The sequence below is a fragment of the Adelges cooleyi genome, unplaced genomic scaffold, assembly GCF_023614345.1.
Source record: "Adelges cooleyi isolate 19-005CV unplaced genomic scaffold, UGA_ACOO_1.1 ACOO_flye_CR_arks_rails_tigmint_CR_PRNA_108, whole genome shotgun sequence".
Taxonomy (NCBI): domain Eukaryota; kingdom Metazoa; phylum Arthropoda; class Insecta; order Hemiptera; family Adelgidae; genus Adelges; species Adelges cooleyi.
In genome coordinates this window covers 8,807,529-8,829,978 of record NW_026095761.1, presented here as the reverse complement: position 1 = coordinate 8,829,978, position 22,450 = coordinate 8,807,529, and the positions used below count along the sequence as shown (strand labels likewise).

General features: G+C 31.9%; 3 protein-coding genes across 6 annotated transcripts; 1 reads left to right on the top strand and 2 right to left on the bottom strand.

The window, feature by feature from the left end:
• Window positions 1–2,770: 2,770 nt before the first annotated feature.
• Window positions 2,771–7,330, top strand: LOC126839344 (kelch-like protein 28). 3 transcript variants are annotated; one of them, XM_050574634.1, is made up of 11 exons: window positions 2,771–3,170; window positions 3,690–3,784; window positions 3,878–4,080; window positions 4,129–4,304; window positions 4,376–4,484; window positions 5,242–5,395; window positions 5,479–5,573; window positions 5,653–5,970; window positions 6,049–6,195; window positions 6,348–6,606; window positions 6,675–7,330. In XM_050574634.1, the coding sequence occupies exons 2-11, from the start codon at window positions 3,736–3,738 to the stop codon at window positions 6,878–6,880; spliced, it is 1,716 nt and encodes a 571-aa protein (XP_050430591.1). In that variant the 5' UTR covers window positions 2,771–3,170; window positions 3,690–3,735; the 3' UTR covers window positions 6,881–7,330. The 3 variants fall into 3 exon arrangements, with proteins under 3 accessions (XP_050430591.1, XP_050430582.1, XP_050430599.1); XM_050574625.1 differs by having other exon boundaries at window positions 3,849–4,080; window positions 6,675–7,328; XM_050574642.1 differs by lacking the exon at window positions 6,675–7,330 and having other exon boundaries at window positions 3,849–4,080; window positions 6,306–6,426.
• Window positions 7,331–7,400: 70 nt separating this feature from the next.
• Window positions 7,401–15,717, bottom strand: LOC126839329 (brefeldin A-inhibited guanine nucleotide-exchange protein 1). 2 transcript variants are annotated; one of them, XM_050574614.1, is made up of 23 exons: window positions 15,406–15,717; window positions 15,156–15,328; window positions 14,953–15,093; window positions 14,198–14,599; window positions 13,976–14,118; window positions 13,679–13,913; window positions 13,429–13,598; window positions 12,992–13,360; window positions 12,438–12,597; window positions 12,087–12,244; window positions 11,780–12,024; window positions 11,559–11,710; window positions 11,367–11,495; window positions 10,996–11,296; window positions 10,792–10,922; window positions 10,260–10,728; window positions 9,969–10,129; window positions 9,629–9,889; window positions 9,421–9,556; window positions 9,192–9,358; window positions 8,784–9,093; window positions 8,251–8,501; window positions 7,401–8,187 (listed from the first exon to the last, which is right to left on the bottom strand). In XM_050574614.1, the coding sequence occupies exons 1-23, from the start codon at window positions 15,527–15,529 to the stop codon at window positions 8,059–8,061; spliced, it is 4,917 nt and encodes a 1,638-aa protein (XP_050430571.1). In that variant the 5' UTR covers window positions 15,530–15,717; the 3' UTR covers window positions 7,401–8,058. The 2 variants fall into 2 exon arrangements, with proteins under 2 accessions (XP_050430571.1, XP_050430562.1); XM_050574605.1 differs by having other exon boundaries at window positions 11,559–12,024.
• A 4,270-nt stretch (window positions 15,718–19,987) lies between these two features.
• Window positions 19,988–21,935, bottom strand: LOC126846537 (uncharacterized). The gene is made up of 4 exons (XM_050586044.1): window positions 21,831–21,935; window positions 21,362–21,629; window positions 20,546–20,728; window positions 19,988–20,405 (listed from the first exon to the last, which is right to left on the bottom strand). Exons 2-4 carry the CDS (start codon window positions 21,605–21,607, stop codon window positions 20,109–20,111), a joined length of 726 nt encoding a protein of 241 aa, XP_050442001.1. The 5' UTR covers window positions 21,608–21,629; window positions 21,831–21,935; the 3' UTR covers window positions 19,988–20,108.
• Between the last annotated feature and the right edge of the window lie 515 nt (window positions 21,936–22,450).

Here is a 22,450-nt window from a genome sequence, read left to right as displayed (position 1 = left end):
TCTTACTGTCAGCATATGGTTTGTGATTAAATAATAGAGTATAAAAACTTGATAATATACTAATGCTGGATTGAATGGGCGTTCAGAGTTCAACGAATACTCGAATAGAGTGGTCTAAGGTTCTAGCTATGAAGATTTTAGTTTTTTTTTTTTTTTTTTTTTGAACTAGATGTTTTTTTGTGTGTCTGAACTCTAGTCACCACTTTAGATCCGAAATTGTATATGATTGGTACATTGGTGGGTAAAAAGTAAAATAAGTCAACAATTCTTTGCCAAGTTCAACGCCAAAACCGGGGAAAACCGATAAAAAATTTGTCCGGTTTTTCAATCAACCTCGATTTGCCATGACTTGGCGGAAAATGGTTCGATCAGGTTGACATTTTTATAAAACACTTATTAGTCATGTCAAATTTTGTCAACCCCTCAGCCCCCCTCCCAAGAGGGGGTTGGAGATTTTGAATTTTATTAGACATTAATATTTAACAACACAATTTTGGAAAAAGAACCAAAAATCTGGACTATTACCCGGACCGCGATGACAATACCCGGCCAGGTCGTGCTTCCCTAACTGCCCATTAACCAAAACCCCGGCGCAGCTTATCTGCAATGGTGACCGCCGCCGGCGACATGAATACGGCCGTCACCGGACCGCCGACAAGTAGTAGTAGTATTGTCAAATCAGCCGTTATTATTATCTGTGTATATACTCGAATAAACGTTTAATAATAATTGAAGTTTGGTGTTGTTATTTTAATTTACGATAGCGTCGTATGGGTTGTTAACCGGTGAAAACGGGCGAGCGAACGCAGATATACAGGGTCCGGCAGAAAGTTCTCCCCGATTTTGGTGACGTGTTGCTTTAGCTGTGAAGGGGGTACAGTAGTGGGGACCACGGCTTTGTTTTTGTTGACACATGCCGTTTTTATTAAACAACATGATATGGTCAGGAGAACATCGTGCTTTTGTCGTTGATAAGTTTATTAAAAATGGCGAATCGCCGATCAAAAAACAGCGTTTTTTATTAGCGTTTATTAAACAATATTATGGCTGAACAGTTAGGTAATAAAATCGTACAGGTTTAAGTTGAAACCACTTTGAACCATAATTAAATACAAAAATGAAATAAATATAAATGTAGTGTCTTGACCGTACGTTGTAATATTTTTCTAAATAATTTGTTAATGTAAAATCTTATTTGTTTCATATAGAGTTTGAGCTTCGATGCGGTAGCTCAGTAGCTGAGAAGGTTTTGGTTTTATAATGATGTGTTTAAATACATTTTTTCCTGTGAATCAATTTACTCAAATAGTAATTTAGCGATCCGTAATCTTATGTGATTGGTAATAGTAGAAAACTCAAAAAGGCAATGAGAAAACTCATTCATAGTTTTTCTGTTTTTTTGTTAAAACCCGATCTTTTTTTTCTTGTCGAAATAAGTTCTTCTGTTTAATTGTATATATATATAATATTTAAGTCCTTAGCACATTCCTTTTAAAAGCTTTTAGAGAGCATAAACAAATCCTTACAGAAATATTTTTTTTAATCTAATCTTAAAACCATTAAGATATAAAAGTATATATATATGTATATACAGGATGTAATGTAAAGTTCTGCCGAGCTTCAAATGAGACATTTGGGATGCTCTATGAGTACAATAAATCATATTCATTTTTTTTTAAATTATTTAAAATAGAACTCGTATCTCATTAAAAAAATGGGAATTATTTTACTCAGCCCTGGCAGACTAAATCTCGGGCAACGCCGGGTCTGGACAGCTTGTTATATTATATTTTAAAGATAATAAATAATATGATATTTTTTTATTTATATTATTATATAAATATGTATATTGTATGTACATAGAGCGAGGCTTTTCAAATAATTACAACATAATATAATTAGAATTTTTGCAGATATCTGTAGAAAAATTAATAATATTGTAATACAACATATTTAAAATATGAATCTTATCTGCGTTTATAGTAATTATTGATAACAATTAACAATTAACTGTGCCCTGTTTAGTTAAAAATATCTATTTAAAACAACATCATGTATTTTGGTATGTTTAAGGATACATGTTTTAAGAATGAATAATATTATTATAGTAATTTATAAATGACCTATTTTGCAGATTTAGTTTTTACTGTATTATTATTAAAAATTGGTAAAACGCGCGTACATAAATGTGTGGGTGTTTCAGAAGTCAAAAATCGTAATTTTATCAGTTATCACAATGGTAAGACTTCGGTAAACAGTCCATGAAGTATGCAATAATAATATTTAATCATTTTTTCCTAGCGCCTATACCATTTGGAAAAAGTATTAGTTGTTTTTGAATATTTGAAGTTTTTTCTGAATGGCGACATTTGTACCCCTATCATATAGGTAATTATTTTATGTATGGTTCGTATTTAATTTTCTTGTCCCCTTTACTTTCAATAAGATAATCAAACAAATTGTCTTCATTACTGTACGTCTTCCTCGGTTTGAACTCTACGCTAGATCGTTCAAATTTGAGATATCTTTCACTTTTTCTCGTAAAAATTTTAATTCCTCATCTCTTAATATTATTAGTATTTCTTAATCCTAAATTGTAGTTTTCAATCTAATTAAAAAAAAAATACAAAAGTAATGTTACCCAAACAGCTGTTAAGTTACTACATCTGTTTATATTTTGGGCACTACACTCTGATAAGAATATAAATTGGAGGTGCACGTGCAGCTGTTGATAACGGTGAGTCATCATCATCTACCGACTATCAGTTATCTGCACAACACATTTATTGAATATAACTTATAAGTAAAATAATATTATTTTTGTATTCAACATTTTTATACCACTATTGTTCTAACTTCTAACAAGAGTTGTGTAATAGGGAAGGGGATTTATGGTGCGGAGGTTTCCCGTTGCCTTCTGCTCTATAATATTAATAGTAATTTGAAATCAATGGTTAATTATATTATATGGGATAAATATATTATGTTAAGGGTAAATACGCGTAGCACTATGTATTGTTTGTTCCTATTCTGATCACAGTTCAATGTTCATCATTATTAGAGATGGTGCTAGCAATACTATTTTATAACAGTTAAATTTCTGTCGCTATACTACTGGTTGTCAAACAAGTGAAACAATTTGCTCATTGAAATTTATAGACTTGACTTAAGTAAGTTTTGAAGATAAGCGGTTAAACACAAATAATAATTACCATGTTCAACATTATTGTTATAATAGATAAAGACATTAAAAAAGGCAAACACAAAATCTATGTAGACTCAATTTTAATATAAATGTTAGGTATTTTATATAGGTAATTTTTTTTTAATTTGTATATTTTAATTATAATTGAAATATTGGTGTAAAACAAGGAATTCCAATTATATTAAATTTTACAAATTACACATTTATATTTACAAATAAAAAAATATACAATGTTTCTTTATACGCAGTCAGGTAAAATAGCCAAGTCATGTTTAGGTTATTACAATATTTGTTTCACCCAAACATTTCTGAAAAAACCATTACTTGCAATTAAAAATGTCCTCTCAAAAAAAAGTTTTTATTAGTTCTCCTGAAAAGTGAAAAACTTTGCTTTATTTCTTTGCCTCTTAACAATTATAATAATTATTACACTTATTATATATTTATATTAATATTTGTATAATTTTGTGTTAATATAATTTAGAGCACAATACACTTCTCCAAAATGTCTCTAAGTTCTCTTGACGATAATGGCGCATCATTATCAGACCATTACAAAGACTTTTATCATTTATTTAAGTGAGTTAAATATTATCCTAACTGGAGTTTTTACTATCTAAACAAAGAAACTTAATATTTACAGAAAAAACACACCGCCCGATATAAACTTAGTAACAGATGATGGTGTACAATTAGCTGCTCATAAACTTATTTTGGCATCGGCTAGTTCTTGGTTTGAAGTACTATTCTACGGTGGCTTTAAAAAAAATGAGAAAAGAAACGTGACTTTAAAAGAAATCGAGTCTGATGTCTTAAGATCCATTCTGACGTACGTGTACACATTCAAATTAAACATAAAAGAAAATAATATTGAGGTAGTATGCAGAATATCTTTGTAACATAACATTTTTTTTTTTTTTTAGAAACTGTTAAAAGCTGCTGATTGTTATCAATTTAATAATGTAAAAAAATTATGTTATAATTATATTAGAGAGAAAATAAACATCTTTAATTGCATGGCGTTCATGAAATATGCTAATCCTATATCACACAGAGAACTTCACTATTTCTGTTTTAATTATATTTTAATGAACTTCAAGTGAGTATTACACCAAGTATTGGCATAAATATTTTAATGAAGAGGCAATAAAAATTCATTTTTTTTTTTAGTGCTATTGTGAATTCGGAATCGGGTTTGGAAGGACTATTTGAACTAAATTTTGATGATTTTGTCGAGTTCATATCCAACGATTATTTGGAAATTCAATCAGAAGAAATGGTATAGTTTTTTATTGTGAAAACCTTTTATCAGCAAATAACTTTTTATTCAAATAACGTTTTATGTAACTGTAAAATTTCACTGATTTTGGTCAGGTGATTATTTTATCATTAATCAAGCACTTAAAATTTAAAAAAAAAATAAGTAATGATTATGGTTATTAAAATATGTTTTTATTTAAATAATGTTATCTGAAAATTATTTTTAAAAAATCTTTTTATTTTAACTGATATGTTCTTTAGTTTGTTTTAGTTATTATTGGTTATTCATTAAGAAAGTTGTCCAAAAAAAAATATACATTTTTGAACGTTAGATTTTTTTTTGTATACTTAAAAAAAATGATGGCATTATTTAGGTTAAATGTGAAGGTGAGAAGGTAGTTTTAAAAAACAAGTTTTGCAACGCCAGCGGAAGCTTCTTGACATTTACTTACACATGTCTGCTATACAAAGATGGCCAAACTTTTATAGCAGAATCGGAAAGACAGCATTACAACTTTTTCAAATGAACAAAAACTATAAAAATTCAAATCTCAGCCAAAATGAATAATATGTTTGTTTATCAATGCATTGATAAAAAATATGTATTATATTTAATGCAACTTGCAATTTAAATATTGCCTAAACTTGCATCATTTGTATTAGTGAAGGTTTGAATAATTCTAGACCAAACCCATTTTTTTTTTTAACTGACATTTATAACACATTTTTAGCAGAAAAGACTTTTATTTATTTTATATTGTAAAATTTCTATTTAGATTTTTGAATTTATCATTGGTTGGATAAATTATAACTTATGTGAACGCAAGGACTATTTACCTGAATTACTTAAGTATTTGAGATTACCATTGATTCCTAAAAACAGATTGAAGCGAATAACTAATGAACCTTTACTGAAAAGAAACAAAGATTGTAAGCACCTTTAAAATTATTATTAAAATTCTGTTTACAGTATAATAATATTTGTTTATTTTAATTACTTACTTGCTTATTAGATTTGGTTGACTTCATGAAAGAAATTGTTAATATCCGTGCTGGTTTAAATATTTCCAACACAACATTTAGAACACCTTATTCACATGTATCAAATGTATGTTAAAAATATTTAAAACCTAGCAAAATATAATTGTTTGACAATTAGAAACATTAATGTATTTTTTTGTGTTAAGATTATTTTTGCTATAAAAGGTGTATTGGGGGATGAAGACGGCTATATCAAGTATCTATATATGAGAGATGAGGAGAATCTGAATTGGAAATTTTGTGATTATGCGTTTTTTCGACCTCGTCGCTATTGTTCCGTTATGGTGTTCTCAAGTAAAGGTGTGATATTTGCAATTGGCGGTTTCAAGGAACCCAATAAGTGGACAAATTACATAGAAGCACTTGATCTTAGTTCAATGGCCAAAGATTGGGTGCCTTTAATGCCTATGAAAACTACCCGAAGAAATTTTGCTGTTAGTATTCAAGGAAAATACATATATGTTGTAAGTTGTAATAACTTAATGGCAATTGTCGTTAAACAGAGTATTTTTGATGTAACCATAATAATTTATTTTGTATAGATCGGAGGTGAAGATATGCACAAGAATACGTTGAATTCGATAGAATATTATGACTTAGATTTGAAAGTTTGGAATTGTTTTTCAAAACCGATGCCTACCCCTCGTAAATACTGCAAATCTATCATCCACAACAATCGTTTATTTATTGTAAGTTTATTTTACTGTTCAATTCCATGCATAAACTATTAAACGTCAATGACTAATATGTTTCTAAATATATAAACTTAAGATATTTGTTTTATTGAAACTATTTATAGATCAGTTATATTGATTTAATACGACTGTAATGTTCTGTGTAGTTTGGCGGAATTCACCTCAACACGATGCTTGCTAGCGTAGATTGCTACGATTTAAAAAATAATAGATGGATACGACTCGGTTCTATGCCAACGCCCAAATGTTCTATGGCTGTGGCGATGGGAAAGAATGTCGTTTATCTCATTGGCGGTGGATTCGGCATTTTACCAAGTACATCTGAAAGGAGTGTTTTCAAATTTGACTTACAATATTTAAAATGGACTGTGTTACCAGACATGAACGAACCCAGGAGCAATGCAAGTCAGTGCTAGTACACATTAGTTTAAGTAGGCAACAGTGTCTAATATTATGTTATGTTTTCAAAATAGACGGTGTCGTTATTAAAAATGATTTAATCGTTTTTGGAGGCGTACAATTTGACAAGCCTAAACTAACGCTAGTGACAAAAAGTGAGAAATATAATTCCAAGAAAAAAGAATGGCAGTTTGCTGAATCGGCTGACGTGTCATTTCCCTATAATCAAGCATTTTGTCTTAACGATATGAAACTTAAAGCATTTGGAATTAACATATAAAATGACTTCAAATTTGTGTAATAATTGACAACTATTGTATTGAATTGTTTTCAAATGTATTTTTAGTGTACTGACTACAATTTTTTCTTTTTACATAAAAAGGTGGCATGTAAAGGGCACCTCACGATAGTCTGACAGATTTGCATAAAAACTTAAATGTGTAGGTGAATCTGTCAGACTATCGTGATACACCCTGTAGTATAGTAGCTATTATTATTGTTCATTTGTTTTGATGTGATCCTATTCGACAAGTACATATGTCATGTAATACCTAATAAGTAACTTTTGTTTTATGTTTAACGTTAGTTACTTTTTTTTTACCAATATAACCATTTGCATTTGCTGTTATTTCTAACGTGTAAATTTGTTCCAAATAATTTTGTTTATATACAAAGTGGTTCAACAAAATACATATGGAAAACTGTATATATTTTTTTTATACATATCGTACAAACAAATTAATTATTGAATCATAAAAATAAAAATAATTAGGAAAAAAAATTATATATTTCTAAGCACGGTAACAAATATCAAATACATAATATATTTTATAATAAGACACAATGATGTACTATAGTTAACAATCGTTAAACGTTTTTATGTTAATCACATTTAAACAAAACTTTCAATACATATATAATGTATATTTAAATAAAGGACGGTAGTATTATTCTGTAAAAATAGTCTATTTATACATTAAATATTCAAGTAACTAAGCTACACAGAATAATCACATTCAAATAGCAAAAATAGCTGATACAATAAATAACACAACAATATAACATAAAAATAGGGGTGCAGTGCTTGGGGGTTGACCACTCAAGGGTTTTACTATAGATGGTGGTGTACTGTTTACACACAAATAACAAGTTAACAGTGTTCACAACAAGCAAAGTTAACAAATTATAATACTTGAAAATAATAATAAAGAGTAATAAAATATGTTAAAATTAATAAACTAATAAGTGTTTTTTTATACATATAGGAATATTTAAACAGTTTGGGTGAGAGATCAATACAATCACATTTGTGATTGTAGTGAATGAGTGTTGTATGTTTCTTCGAAATTTAAAACATTTAAAATATTTTTGTACGTATAATAATAAAATATAATGGTATAATAGTAATATTTGTATATTATTTTTCTTTAAAAATAAAACCTTTTGGACAAATTATTGTTACGTGATTTTAAAAACCGATCCGGTACGAGCGAATATTCTTCCGAGCACAGTTCTCAATTCTGGTTTTATTTCGACACCAACCATATCGCACAATAAAGTATAGTGTTGAGATGTTTGCAAGGCAAACTGTTACAAAACAAATATAAAGGTTAAGAAAAAAAATACAAATTAAATTCTTGATTTTCATACCTTGTCTTCAGGTAATTTATACAACTTGGTAAATATAAGCAATAGAATAGGATTCCACGCCGTACGGTGATTGTGATTGTTCAATGATAAGTAATACTGAAGCGAGTCATTTATAACAGTTGCCGCTATGTTTTGCGCATGATCCCAATGCGTCCGCCTTGACTCGTCACAAATGGCCTTCAACACTATCCTCAGTACGCAAGCCACACTCTGCGTCTCTTGCTTGACCATATTGGACAGGTCTTCGTTGACTATATATGAACACAGATAGACGACAATGAAAAGGAACATACAATATGAGAGGGTTAAAACCATAGAGGTTTAAGTTGAGTTTTTGTGAAAATGCTATTTGCTTGTTTTAAAAATCAATTCATCAAAAGGCAAATTGAAGTTCAATCACCTACACGATTATGTCACTCGAACATGTATTCTAGAACTTAAATATTTCTCTAATTACAGCTTATGTCACTTATACCATTATAACCATTAGACCCCTCATATATTAAATGATTTCAAAACCGTACAATACTCACTGTAACTGCGGGGAGGGATTTTTTGCAACATAGAATAATTGTATTGTTTGGTGTAGTTGTGCACTCGTAACAAACAATCGGTCAACATGAGCAAATGTTCTGAACTCAGGTTACTGTACATGCCTTGTTCTTCTTGCTGTTGCTCCAGTATATCCGTATTCTGACTGATCATCGTGTTTTGGGCCAATGCCAAGTACTCTTGGTCTTCTTTACGTGACGTCGATGGAAAGAATACAATGTTGTCCACCGTCTGGATTAACTCTAGGCGGATGGCGCACTTGACTGTTAAGCTGATGTCTGACTTATTTGACTGTAAACAAAGTATATACAATTTTGAAGATTTGATTTTAAGACCAATGACAGTTACTGAAAACAATTAAGATGGTTACAAATGTTTAATTTACATACATTGGAAGATTGATCTTGATTTTGCAATCGCTTAGGCATCATACTGTCAAACATAGTAACGATTGTCTGACACGTACAATCCCAATTGGTGTGGTCAAATTTGGAACCGTTGGACGTTATAAGATTTTCAAGACAATAGGTACTGGATCGCGCTAATTGATCATTTTCTACATAAACAAAAGTATAATTCAGTGAAAAATGTATTTTTTAACCGAATTGAAATGTTTACCTTGTTGAATACACCACTGAAGTTGAGCATATAAATCTTGGAGCAATATGGGACAGAGTATGTCAAAGTATTGGGTAAAAACGTCCACTATGGAAGTTAAGGCATGATTGCACGTGATTGTCATCCATTCAATTCTCTAATCGAATTCAAATGTTGGTTATTGTAAAAAAATATGTACTTTTAAATTGGATCAACAACCACTACTCACCTCCACGCTGTGTTCTTGGTGCTTTACATTGTCGAAAATACGAAAAAGCACGTTGAACAAGTCTTTCCACCAGTTCAATTTGAACACAATACCGTGAGTTTTAATCAATTCAAAGAGTACTGTCAGCGCTCTCGTTCGAATGTCCAATTTACATCGACTGACAATGCACGACAATTCAAACAATAAGGGAAACCAACCTCTGACCCAAACACCATCCTCTTCAAATGGAGTGGATTCCTCAGAAAAGTGTTCGGCGAAAATCTTAACACAAATAGAACGTTTAATGTTTTAGTAAACGTTTAGTTATACACATTTTGATTTATTTCTTTAAACTTATTACTTGTGGTTTATCGTGAACACAATCAGCACAAGTCCGTAACAAACGTATTGCCTCCATGCTTATTTCTGGAAAGCGAATATTACACGCAAACTCAGACAAACATTTTACTGCGTCCTGGAATGACTCCATCATTCTTATACAGTTCTGTTCGTAAAACAGATCTATAGAAATAATAAAAATAAAATAACATCATAATTTATTTATAGAAAAAAATTGTATTATTTACCGAATAACTAGTTATTTGAATAATTTTTGCACAATTATGTTTGCAAGCTACTATATTTTACTTACTGATCACATCACGGCTGGTAAGAAAGGCCATGTCAACGATTGCGCGATCATGATCGGAAGCGGCCAGATGGAATACTCCAAAAATATTCTTCCAGCCTGACCTAATGTTGGCTGCTTGCGACTTAACCATTTGAGCAATACATGTCACCACCATGTCCCTGATTGTCGGGGAACGATTTTTTTTCATGATGACTTCAAAGGGTCTTAAAAAATCTTTTTGAAATTTGAAATTTGCAAATTCGCCTTTCTCAATAAACTTCATTGAAAGTTGACGCAATGAATCCAAAGCAAATGTCGCAATGTCTTCGTTTGGATAACAACCAACGCGGTTAAAGTGTTCACCAAGCACTTGCCACATACGTGACCACTGCAGACGAATACGTCCCATATTGTAGTAAGATATTTCGACGATTTTCTGTAGACTGAACATGCGAGGATGAGTCGAGTTGGCCAATTCGTTGATGGAAACCTAAAATCAAGCAAACAATTTTAATTCATATAGTATTGCTTGTCGTGAAAACTATACACATACTTGACAAAGCGCCTTCACAAATTCAACTATAGCATCACCGTCGAGTCTCGTAGATCCTGTGAATATACGATCTACAGCAACCACCACACTCTGGCTGCTAGTCTCACCGATTGATCCTTTCTGACTTGACGCTATACATAATAACAATTTAACCTTGGCTAAATAAAACGTCAAAAAATAGGGACACTGCAAGTTACAACTTACAGTCCAAGGTAGTGAAATTTAATTTTTGACTCAGCGCCTCGATAGGTGGATACGTCTTGCTAATAACTTGGGATAAAAATTGAGGACGAACGCCAGTTCCGACCATCTGGGCGAGTTCTAATTGTGATATGCATTTAACGATATCAAGCCAAGAAGTTCCCAAATAGTTTCCATCCGTGTACGCTACAGTTATCAATGTTTTAATTGTTTCGATGTTCTTGGCTTTCATTTCGGTCACAGGTGAATTGGCCGTCAAAAGAGTAAATCGCGCTAACGCTTGAACATAGGCGTCTCTTTCCAACTAAATAAAGTTTAAAAGAATCCATTTATATAAAACTTAGATGTAATTACCAAAGTACAAAGTCACATACAGTCATGTGGAATATACAGGCGATTCTGATTGCACACCGTATACCGTCTAGACATAACATGGCTATTTCCAAATCATCACAGTCCTGCAAGCCAACACTGAAAGCTGCCAAAAATGGTGTCCACGTCATCTATAGAATAATTCAAATTTAATTAATTTAAATATAAATTATATTAAAAAAACTACAACACACCTTAAACATGGGGTTGACGTGTTCCAAGTGTTTGGCTTCAGTAAAAGGAGCTCGTACATGACTGACAGATTCCATAAGGTTTTTAGCTGCTACTGCTATAGCTTCCATTTCCATATTCCACAAAACCTTTCGTCTCTTTTCATTAGGTATCACTAAAATATGATGAGTAGAGGAAAGGGAAATAATAAAATTTCTAAGCACAAATTTAACATCATACTTACATTGTTTACCAGGTTTTACAGTTGTCTTCATTTTTATTTCGTGCCCAGCAATATCATCATATATTTTACTTAAATACTCTTCTGGTAGATCCTTGTTGTCAGATATACAACTTCCTCTGTTCATTCTGATATACTGTTCTTTAGTCATTTTGGTTTTTACTTGAGGCGAATGCAAATCAGTAGTCAACATAATAATCGAATAAGAAAGCACGTACAGTGTGTCGGCACTGTCGAAAATACCGTTACTGAAAATAATTCACTAATAATTAATGAAATACTTCATCAAATATGAAAAGAAAGTCATTACTTTGGGTTGCACTCAAACCATCTACTGGCAAATTTTTCCAACAATCTATCAATTTTTTGAGCTTCTCCTGGCAATCGGAATCCGTCCAAGAAAAATCGTAAAGCGGTAACCACGTCTTTGCTGACAAAATTCATTTGATCTACGTAGTAGTACATAACCTAAATTGAAAACAAAATATTATTAAACTCCATTTAAAGGCCTAATAATAACAGTGGTATAACTAGAGACTAAAGCAAGAATTTTTTTTGCACTTTATATTACATGTTAACCTTACAAAAACGCCCTAAAATAGCAGCTGCCCCCTCTGCACCCTCGCTAGCTATGCCACTGAATAATAAGTCGTACGAATACCTCTTTGTTAAAATCTTCATTTTCACCAAGAAAATCTCCTATTGCGGTTTTGTCCAATCGCTCGTCGATGTGAAACCACTCAGCAATGTCTGATGGACTAGAACCGAGTAGTTTTTGTTCTTGCAGAAAAGTTATACCGTGTTTGGGTTTGCGATTGAACCTAAAAATTTAACATTGTTCAAATAACTTTAATGATTATGCAGTTTATGTAAATAAAAAGCAAATACAAAATTAAACACAAAAACGCTCGACCTTGATTTTATTTTTTAGTCACTTTTGGTGTTAAAATTATATTTGTTTATACTATGTTTAATATATTTTATTTTATAATTAATAAAAAAAATTTTTTATTAATTGAGATGAAAAAAAGTCAGTTTTTTTTTATTTATAAAGTATGACTTCAAATAAATTTGAAATTAACTAAGATAATATGTTTTTATAAATAATAAACAGATAATAGATTACTTATTGAGTCGCAAATAAAAAGAAATTGTTTATTGTTAGTTTTACATTTTGCCCAACATTGCTGCTTTCGTCATGGAAGTAGTACTTACATGTGTATACCGGTTTCCCAAACTTCCTTTTGGTGTTTAAGCACCTGTAACTGTTGTGGCATGTCCGGAGCTTCTTTGTTGCCTGAACTGTTTGATGTCAAGCTAGACTCACTGCCGTCGAGTGAGTTCAAACTGTCTTGTGTAATAGCAGACTCGTTGGCATCGTAATCACGTACATTCTTTTCTGGCCCAAGATTGGTTTGAGAGTTTGGATTCACGTACAAATCTTTACTCCACTCAACCATACATTTGAGTATCGACACTAAGCACTCGAGTCCACGAATTCGCATAGATTTCTCTTGATTAGGAGTAGCACCCAGCTCAATTGCCTGACGACCTTGCGCAATTTTCGAAAGATCGTCTACTAACCTAAAAAAAAAAAAAATTACACATTTATATTATCTTTGATGATGATAAAATATAGTATATATTTTTACCGTTGAAACAGATTTGCGGCAGATAAATCACAGTCGTAATTCACGTACATATCGACAACGCTTTGAGCATCTGCACAAATACGGGTCAAAGCTTGAATAACCATCCATTTATGTTCAAAAGTCGAACTGGACGTTTCCAAAATATTTAAAAAAATTTCTTTAAAAAAAACCTGTAAGTAAATTTTATAAATAAATAAATTTTACGTATGATTGAATTATTATAAAAAATCATATGACCAGTCATGCTTACTTCTATTTGCATTTTCAAATGTGTCTTGAAGCGCGATAGCAGCGATAAAAATATAGCCAACGACAGTTCGAAAACTTCAGGTACTGACGATGTTCCGTTGTTAGACAACGCTACACATAGAAATTGTTTAATTGCCGTAATAAACATTGGATTGGTGCGAAAAACTGGTCCCGCATTTTGTAAAATCGACAATAAAAGATGTAAAGATAAAATTTTTGAACGGAGTTCGTGCGACCTTTCAAAAAATATTATTAAGAGAAGATTGAGATGTTTGCTTTTTTTAATATAAATGCTTACTTTGGATCAGGTGTTCCCTCGGGTAAGGGTTTCATTGAAAGTTTACACAGAGACCGAAAGACGAGAAAAGCATCTTTTTGTAAAACATGATTAAAAGCTGTAACTGAACGGCACTCCGCTTCGTTAGTTCCATCTAAACTTTCCTGGAAATAAAAAACAACTTTATTAAAAAATTGAATATTCTAACTTTAATGTATTTATTTTGTTCTTCATTCAACATACTTCTGACATAGATCTGACAATATCTTGTGCGAGTTCTTTAGTTTTTATATCACAGTCTAAATCTTGCAAGGCAGTTTCACAGATTTCGTTGATTATATCATTAATGACAAATTCTTCTGATAACTCCTGATTATTGGAATCATCACTGTTTAACGTGTCATCGATTTCGCACATACCTATATTTTCCGTTTCTATGTCTTTGTTTTGCACTTCTGCTTCCAACGCTTGCATTTCCATGCGAGTAAAAATGACGTTTAGCATTTGTGTGAGAGTAGCTCGAGCTGTTGTTTGATTAACTAAATTTCTACTAGCTAAATATATGTTATAGCAAGTTTTGACTGCTTTTAAAATGGTAGCTTCGTGCACTTCCACATGCTGACTAGTAACTACAGTCAAAAGTGCCTAAAACAAAAATAAAGTCGTTTAAGTATTATATACATTGTTAATAAAGCGATTTGTTCAGAATCTTTCAATAAAAAAAACACTGAAGCTTGTTTAAAAAATCATTAAAAAAAAATATTTATCCATAGCCAATATAGTTTTGGAAAATCTCATAAATAAATTATTAGAAAATATTAAAATAGATTATATTACATATTTCATATTAGACATTTTCTATCAGTAAAATAGTATAATAATGAAAAATTAATAATTCCAAAGAAAAAATGTACTATTTTTTTTTTTTAAATAAACAATCCATACAATACTCATACTCATACTGTTTACTTACTTAATACTACAATAATAATACTTACTTTAATAATTTGCAATAAAATCCCCTCGTCGGTCTGCTGTCCCGTAAAACAATCGCAAATAGTTTCAACAATTTTGTCAATTAGTGGCTTGCCAGTGTCGTTGGTACAGTTGCCGGCCAAATGGCCGTAAGCAATGAGTTTCTGAAATTCTTGTGGTAAGTGTAAAATGTCGTTTTAAATAAATTTATACCTGACCAGAATACCTGTAAGCAATCCAACGAGGTGACGACAATCCGGGGCGACTTACTCTGGCAGGCCAACTCGAAAGGTCTAAAATATTTTTCAGCCGAAATGGTCGAACTACCGTCTTTTGGCAATGGCAAGGCGGACGATGAATCCGTCTTTTCTTCGGACTGGCATTCGGCTTTTACGTTCTCTGTAAAAGCCAATTTAAAAAAAAAAAAATTAGATAAACTTTTGCAGCTAACAAGACGACATGTCGTCGGCACTTACGCAGAGCGGCTTCGCATTCTTTTCGAAGTTCGGCGTGGTACGACTTCTTGATGTCCTTGTCGCCGAGGATCTTTTCCAACGCACGTATGATAAACATCTCTTTTGCGTTGGACCTCTTGATCATGTTAACTCTGGATGCGACGGACCACCATCAGTGACGGTTGCCTGAGTCCGCGATGGCGAAACACGACGATTTTTCACACGGTAATACCGACCTATTGCCGTTTTACGCGATTAACTCGATTCGACTTGACGATTTTCTCGGTGTTGCATCACAATTTCCAATCAACAGCAGTGAAGTGAATTTGTCATCTCAAGTTCCAACTGGATACGTTCTGATAACGGCAACCGCCAGATAAGATAACGACCGCCTTGAGATTTTCACCTTGGTGCCGTTTTCCAATGACAGATGGCGTTACCGATACACGGTTTTATTCAAAAACATATTATCAATATGTTTACTTTCCAATACCTACTTATTTGTAAATTATAATCTTTGATAGGCGGTCCTAACAGCTGACTGCTGCTGCTGCTCATCCGGTGAAATCCGATTTTGGCTTGAAAAAATTGCATGTTGTAATAACTGCTTTTAAATTAAATTTTGTTGTTTTTGTTTTCTAAATCAAAAACAACAGTTCGTTTCATTAGTCTTCAAATCAGACCTAATCGATTAAGACCGCCTAACAAGCTGGTGGTTTATTATTTTGTATTCGGTAAATTTTATAAAAGGGGAACGAGACGCCCCTTAAGTACGTCAAAAAAATATAAAAATGTGCATATTACTACCGGAAATCTAGAGGAGGGGACTTGAGATTCTCCAAAATAAACTAAATCCTCAACAATTATTGCAAAATTTAAAAAAAAAATGGTCAAGAATGATTATTTGTACAATTTTTGTTTTTAATGTGGGGTTTTTATTTTTATTTTTAGTCGTGCTTAACTATGAATAAAGTCATTAATTTGAAATGAATGTCATAAATTAAACTCATAGATCATATTAGCAAGGATCCGGATAAAAAAAGATTTAAGTAAATAAAATGTCCAAAAAAAATGCTTTCCAGAATTGGACAATTATTTCACGCATTTAAAAAAAAGGTTAATACAATTTTTGATGTGTAAACATCTTTACGCGCGGTACGATGTTTTGGGTAGGAGTAAATTTGTGCAAATACCGGAAGTAGGTAACGGAAGTAGTAACTTTTTTTTAGTTTTTTCTCTCTTTACTTTCATGTTGTTTCTTTGTGTGATTAAATTTAAATAACTAACAACTACATATCATTGCTATTAAAAAAAAAATAGGTATATTTGTATGTTTAGGCCGTAACGTAAAATAAATAAACTGGGTTCGATTCCGATTCACCTTAAACATATTTTTGTAACATTTAAGCTATACCTAACACATACGCGGAACAACAAAACAAATACGAAGAGCGCCATAAGGCCAAAAAAATAAGACCGGAACCAGCTTATACCATCTTGTACCAAGTACCATCTACGAGTGCAGTGTTCATACAACATGATTCTCAAGAGAGCAGTGAGAAAAATAATTTTTTAATTATCTAGTATAAATTTCATATTTTATACAATAAGTAAATAAGTTGATTAGAAAACCAAACATTGGAAAACTAGATCGTTACATAAATAACCAATAGATAATAAATAACTTGGATTTCGATCCCGTTTCACACAAAAAAAAACAACTTTTGTAACATTTTAGCTATGCCTAAGACAAACGCGGAGAGACAAAAAGAATTCAAAGAGCGCCAAAAATCTATTTTCAGAACTTCTCAAGTAGCATCTACTAGTACTTCCACTACATTGTCAATAATGTATCATCCAGATATGTCCCATTCGCCTCAATAAATGTTATCAACTTCATCAGAACTTGAACAATCATTAGAAGATAGAACTACTATTGAAACTTCAGAATATATCACTGTCGCCTCATATGATAAATATTATATACATTCCAAAGCTCACGCTCAATTTAAATCGAGGTTCTTAAACAATAACTTTGGTGCTGTATGTAGTGTATGAGATAGATTGTGGTATGATAACGATTTAAAAAAACCTCCACTGCTCCACATTGTTCAAAAGATATTCTTTTATGTGAATTTCCTGGTATTAACATCGAATCATCTCTTGTATGTAGTACTTATTATGCCACACTTAAAAACTAAAAATGTTTACACACAACTATTGTGAGTAATTTCCACGGCTCACTCGGTTTTAGCTTAGAAAATTGTATTAACTGAATGTGATGTACATATTTGCTTCGTCGGTTCACATATCTCTACACGTATCTTTATCAGTGATATCATCGCTTCACATTAGACATGTTTTTATATTTTTCACTTGTGTAATGTAACAGAACCATGCACATTTATGGGCAGACACGCAACAGTATCACCCAGTATAAATGTTACTTGTGTAGATTTAGTTTCATTAATTTTAACTTTTCATTAATGCTCTCGGTTCTTATGATCATTTTTTTTTTAACCATGTGGGCGGTCTCGTTTTCTCCTCCCAATTGACATATACACGTCGAACGAGACGACTTCCTACTTAACGATTTAATAGATAACATATATATATTGTATTAGTACACGGGTAATTAATTCTATAGGTCGATTTTAAACCTAATCGTTGAACGCACAATGTTTGTGTTGTCTTGGAGTCTTTATTATGTTTTTTTTACCGCCCAATTCGACGATCGATCGATGGTCGTCAACGCGTTGGATACCTTTTTAAGTGGTATAAGTCGGTCTTTGTGCAAGGCTAATGCTTATTACATATTATATTGAATACTCCATAAGGGCGAGGCCTGGACGGGCTATACAATTGCCAGTAATAATAAATAAACTTGGATATATTTTGTGTGAAATCGAGAAATTGAAAGACACTGATTTTCATTTAATACAACTAAAATGTTGTAATTTTCCTTTTTGAAACATTTGTGTTTTTATTTATTTTACAATATATTATAAAATAACTAAACATTTACCTTTTGCAGTATTTTCCAGTGCTATCTATAAATTTTTGAAACTTAAACGACGTGTAGCTAACTGTGTGAGTTAAGAATAATTTTCTGAGAATGTTGACTGGTCGATAACCAATTTTTGATAATTACTTTTTAATTTTGAAATGTAGGACTGGACTGAAAGGATGGAGTTATTTCTATCTGTGTACGTTACTTAACTCATTACATCAACTACACCTGCAGTCTTAAATTTTGAACTTGAATAACATTAAAACCATTTATTCAAAATTGACTGTTGACCAGTTAGCTAAACTTCAGAATTGCAACTATTTTAAGAGAGAATGTTTATAAGTCGGTTCTCGCCAGCTATCTTGGAACGTTTGTTTAATAAAAATTAACACATTTCAGTAGATATTTTAGCAACGCCGCTATGGTGGTAAGTGTATTCCGAGTGATTTATTACACTTAGCGCAACACATGCGATAGGAACACAATAATATTATGTGTCCAACTCGGCACAAGGGTGAAACACTTGACATTCCGTGACCAAAATCGGACTCTGACCGGTCACACTACTTATTATGTAGACATTTTGAGGGGAAAAAATAAAAAAAAATTCGCCAACTAATTTTGGAATAATTGAGTTAAATTAAAAAAAAATAAACACCAGTACCTTAATAAACTATAACACCGACTAAAACGACCAAAGGGCACCGGTCTCACTACTTTTCGGTTTACCCAAGGCGGCTGTGAATCACACGTGTTGGCAATATAGTAACGTTTGACGGATTGACGGATTGACTTGTAAGTATACCGTCTTAAAAATAATTGACTTGAGCAACGATTGACGGCGGATGAGCACACGTGATCCAACAGTACATAATATATTTTGTCAGCCAGACACCACGCAGACTTGTATGTAGACCTGTGTATATATTTCCAAGTACATAAGTACTTGCACAAAACCGGCGACGGGTTAACGTATACAACGATTTGTTTTTGAAAAATCGATCAGGACATGAAAAAAAAAAAACACAACGTCGTCGTGTCGGCGATGATAGCGTATAATCCTCCAAACAATATTTCCTTATAATAATATTACTATGACGTACCTATCTTAAGACAATCTTAAGATCATGGACCGCCGCGTACTACCGCACAGCTGAAAGAATATTGTGACACACACTGCAAAAGCAATTACTCTGGGTAAACAACGATTTGAAAAGTTGGAGTAACAAATCGAGTTTCGTTTGCTTAGAGTTGTTTTCTACTCAAATCTTTAATATAAACAGGACAAGACGTTTTTTAATGTACGGTTTTTATACTACTAACCTAACCGCCACCACGTGGTACAGGTAGGGTTAAGCGGGTCGAATGTAAAAGCGTTTTTTTCAAATGACAGTAAAAGTTTTGAGTTGAAGTTAAAAGTAATTGTCGACGGTATCTAAAAATAGCTTCACTACATATGTTCTGTTGTATAACGGTATTATTAAAAACGATCCGATAACACGCCATATTAATAAAAAATATATATTTACATAAAAAATCAAACCAGTAAACTTGTGAAAAACAAAATCATTTTATTTTACAATATAGTTTGTGTTCCAAGTTGTATAAGACGGGTTATGCACCATGGTTGTGGTGTACAGCTGCTTGGAGTATATACAATTAGTTTATACAATAATAATATAAGTTATGCGAAAATTGTTAATGTATGATAACATTACATGATATGTGAAAGTTTCAAATGAATAACGATATAAGTTACAATGACACTGACGATTACCCATACTAGAAAAAGCGGCAGAAATACCATGATAGTCAGTAGTTTCAGCAACAGTGCATAAGACGTCAATATAAGTAGCAAAGGTGCAATAGCCGTGAATAAGAGAACCAGTATTACAATACTAGCAAAGAGCAGCACAATAGCTACTGCACTGACCACAACTGCGTAACGCACCTTTGCGAATAGGCCTTTGCCTATTTCCTGGATGCCAGTCAGAAAGGTCGTTCCAACAACCTGTTAAATACATTTGAAGAATACAGCGATAGAGTTAAATTTCAAAAATTAATTTTACACTTACAAGTTCTGGTCGGTGGGGTAGGTATATAACTGTTAAAAACAAAATAATATGTAAATTTCTAAGAGAAGTTTATTACTTGGGTGTCGACCTGCAGGTTCGACGAATCTGGTTTTCCGCATTCAATAAGAGAAGTTCTGACAAGGCTTTTGACTTCGGGCAACACCATGCAAAAACCCGGGTAGGAAATCATATCTACACTGCAGTGCAATTGGCGGCTGTCCATCGTCAAATTCCAAATGACTTGTTCTTCCTTATATAACTTTTTGAGAGAGGTATTTTATATTTTAATAGATTTCGGAGAAACTTTTAAGCACAAAATATTTAAATTTCTATGAGAAGTTTATTACCTGTTTGACGACCTGCAGGATCGGCAAATTTGGTTTTCCAAATTCAATAAGTGAAGTTCTGTCAAGGTTTTTGACTTTGGGCAACACCATGCCAAAACCCGGGTAGGAAATCATATCTACACTGCAGTGCAATTGGCGGCTGTCCATCGTCAAATTCCAAATGACTTGTTCTTCCTTATATAACTTTTTGAGAGAAGTATTTTATATTTTAATAGATTTCGGAGAAACTTTTAAGCACAAAATATTTAAATTTCTATGAGAAGTTTATTACCTGTGTGTCGACCTGCAGGATCGGCAAATTTGGTTTTCCAAATTCAATAAGTGAAGTTCTGTCAAGGTTTTTGACTTTGGGCAACACCATGCCAAAACCCGGGTAGGAAATCAATATCTACACTGCAGTGCAAATTGGCGGCTGTCCATCGTCAAATTCCAACATGACTTGTTCTTCCTTATATAACTTTTTGAGAGAAGTATTTTATATTTTAATAGATTTCGGAGAAACTTTTAAGCACAAAATATTTAAATTTCTATGAGAAGTTTATTACCTGTTTGACGACCTGCAGGATCGGAAAATTTGGTTTTCCAAATTCAATAAGTGAAGTTCTGTCAAGGTTTTTGACTTCGGGCAACACCATGCCAAAACCCGGGTAGGAAATCATATCTACACTGCATTGCAAATGGCGGCTGTCCATCGTCAAATTCCAAATGACTTTATATAGTGCTGACTGGCTCATTGTTCCAATCAACACAACGACCATCAACACAAAAACCGTAGAATACAGTTTATCCATGTTGTATTAGCTGTTAGAAATCCTTTGAAACAGGAAAAATTTGCAAAAACGGTTTGGATAAATATGTTGTTTTACACTGAAATGGTGCGGTGATACAAATGTAATATTAACATCAATAATAACAGTTACGATATAAACAAGCCGTTTTTAATACATGGGTTAAGATTATAAGCCAGCATATAAATAAGTATATAATATGTTTTTTAAATAACATATGTGTTACTTTTTCTTTTTCGAGAGCCGTATTCGTATATGTTAGACTTATCTTCTAAGGCTAATTTCCAACTCATAAATTCTAAAATTGCGCATAAAAAGGAAAAAACCCATACATTTTATGAAAAAAATTGTGTTTTATTTTATAAAATATTATTTTACACCAATTCCTTATAACTATATAGGTATATTGTAGGAAATTGTATTTATTATTTTATCTGGTGAGCCCTGCATTAGTTCACTCTCAAAATAATTGTAATTTTTTAGTTTTTATTTTTGAAAACATTTTTTACTACAATACTGAACAATATTATAAATTTTTTTTTTTTTTTAATTTTCTGGAGCTTTATCGACCTTTAAAACTATGTATTTATTTAGTTAACTATATAAGTGTTTAATTAACATTTTAAATTAAAAATAATTTACTAAAAACATTGTTCGATAATCAATTTTGAATAATCATTTTAAAGTTCTTAAGTTTTTAAGATTAATCAACTCTTATCCTAAATTTGTAGTACATTATTCTCAATTTAAAAAGTTAATGAAATGTTTGTGTTGCTATTTAAGTTTCAAATGTCGATAAAGCTGTAAAAAAATACTGCAATTATAAAAATTTGAATATTAAAAAAT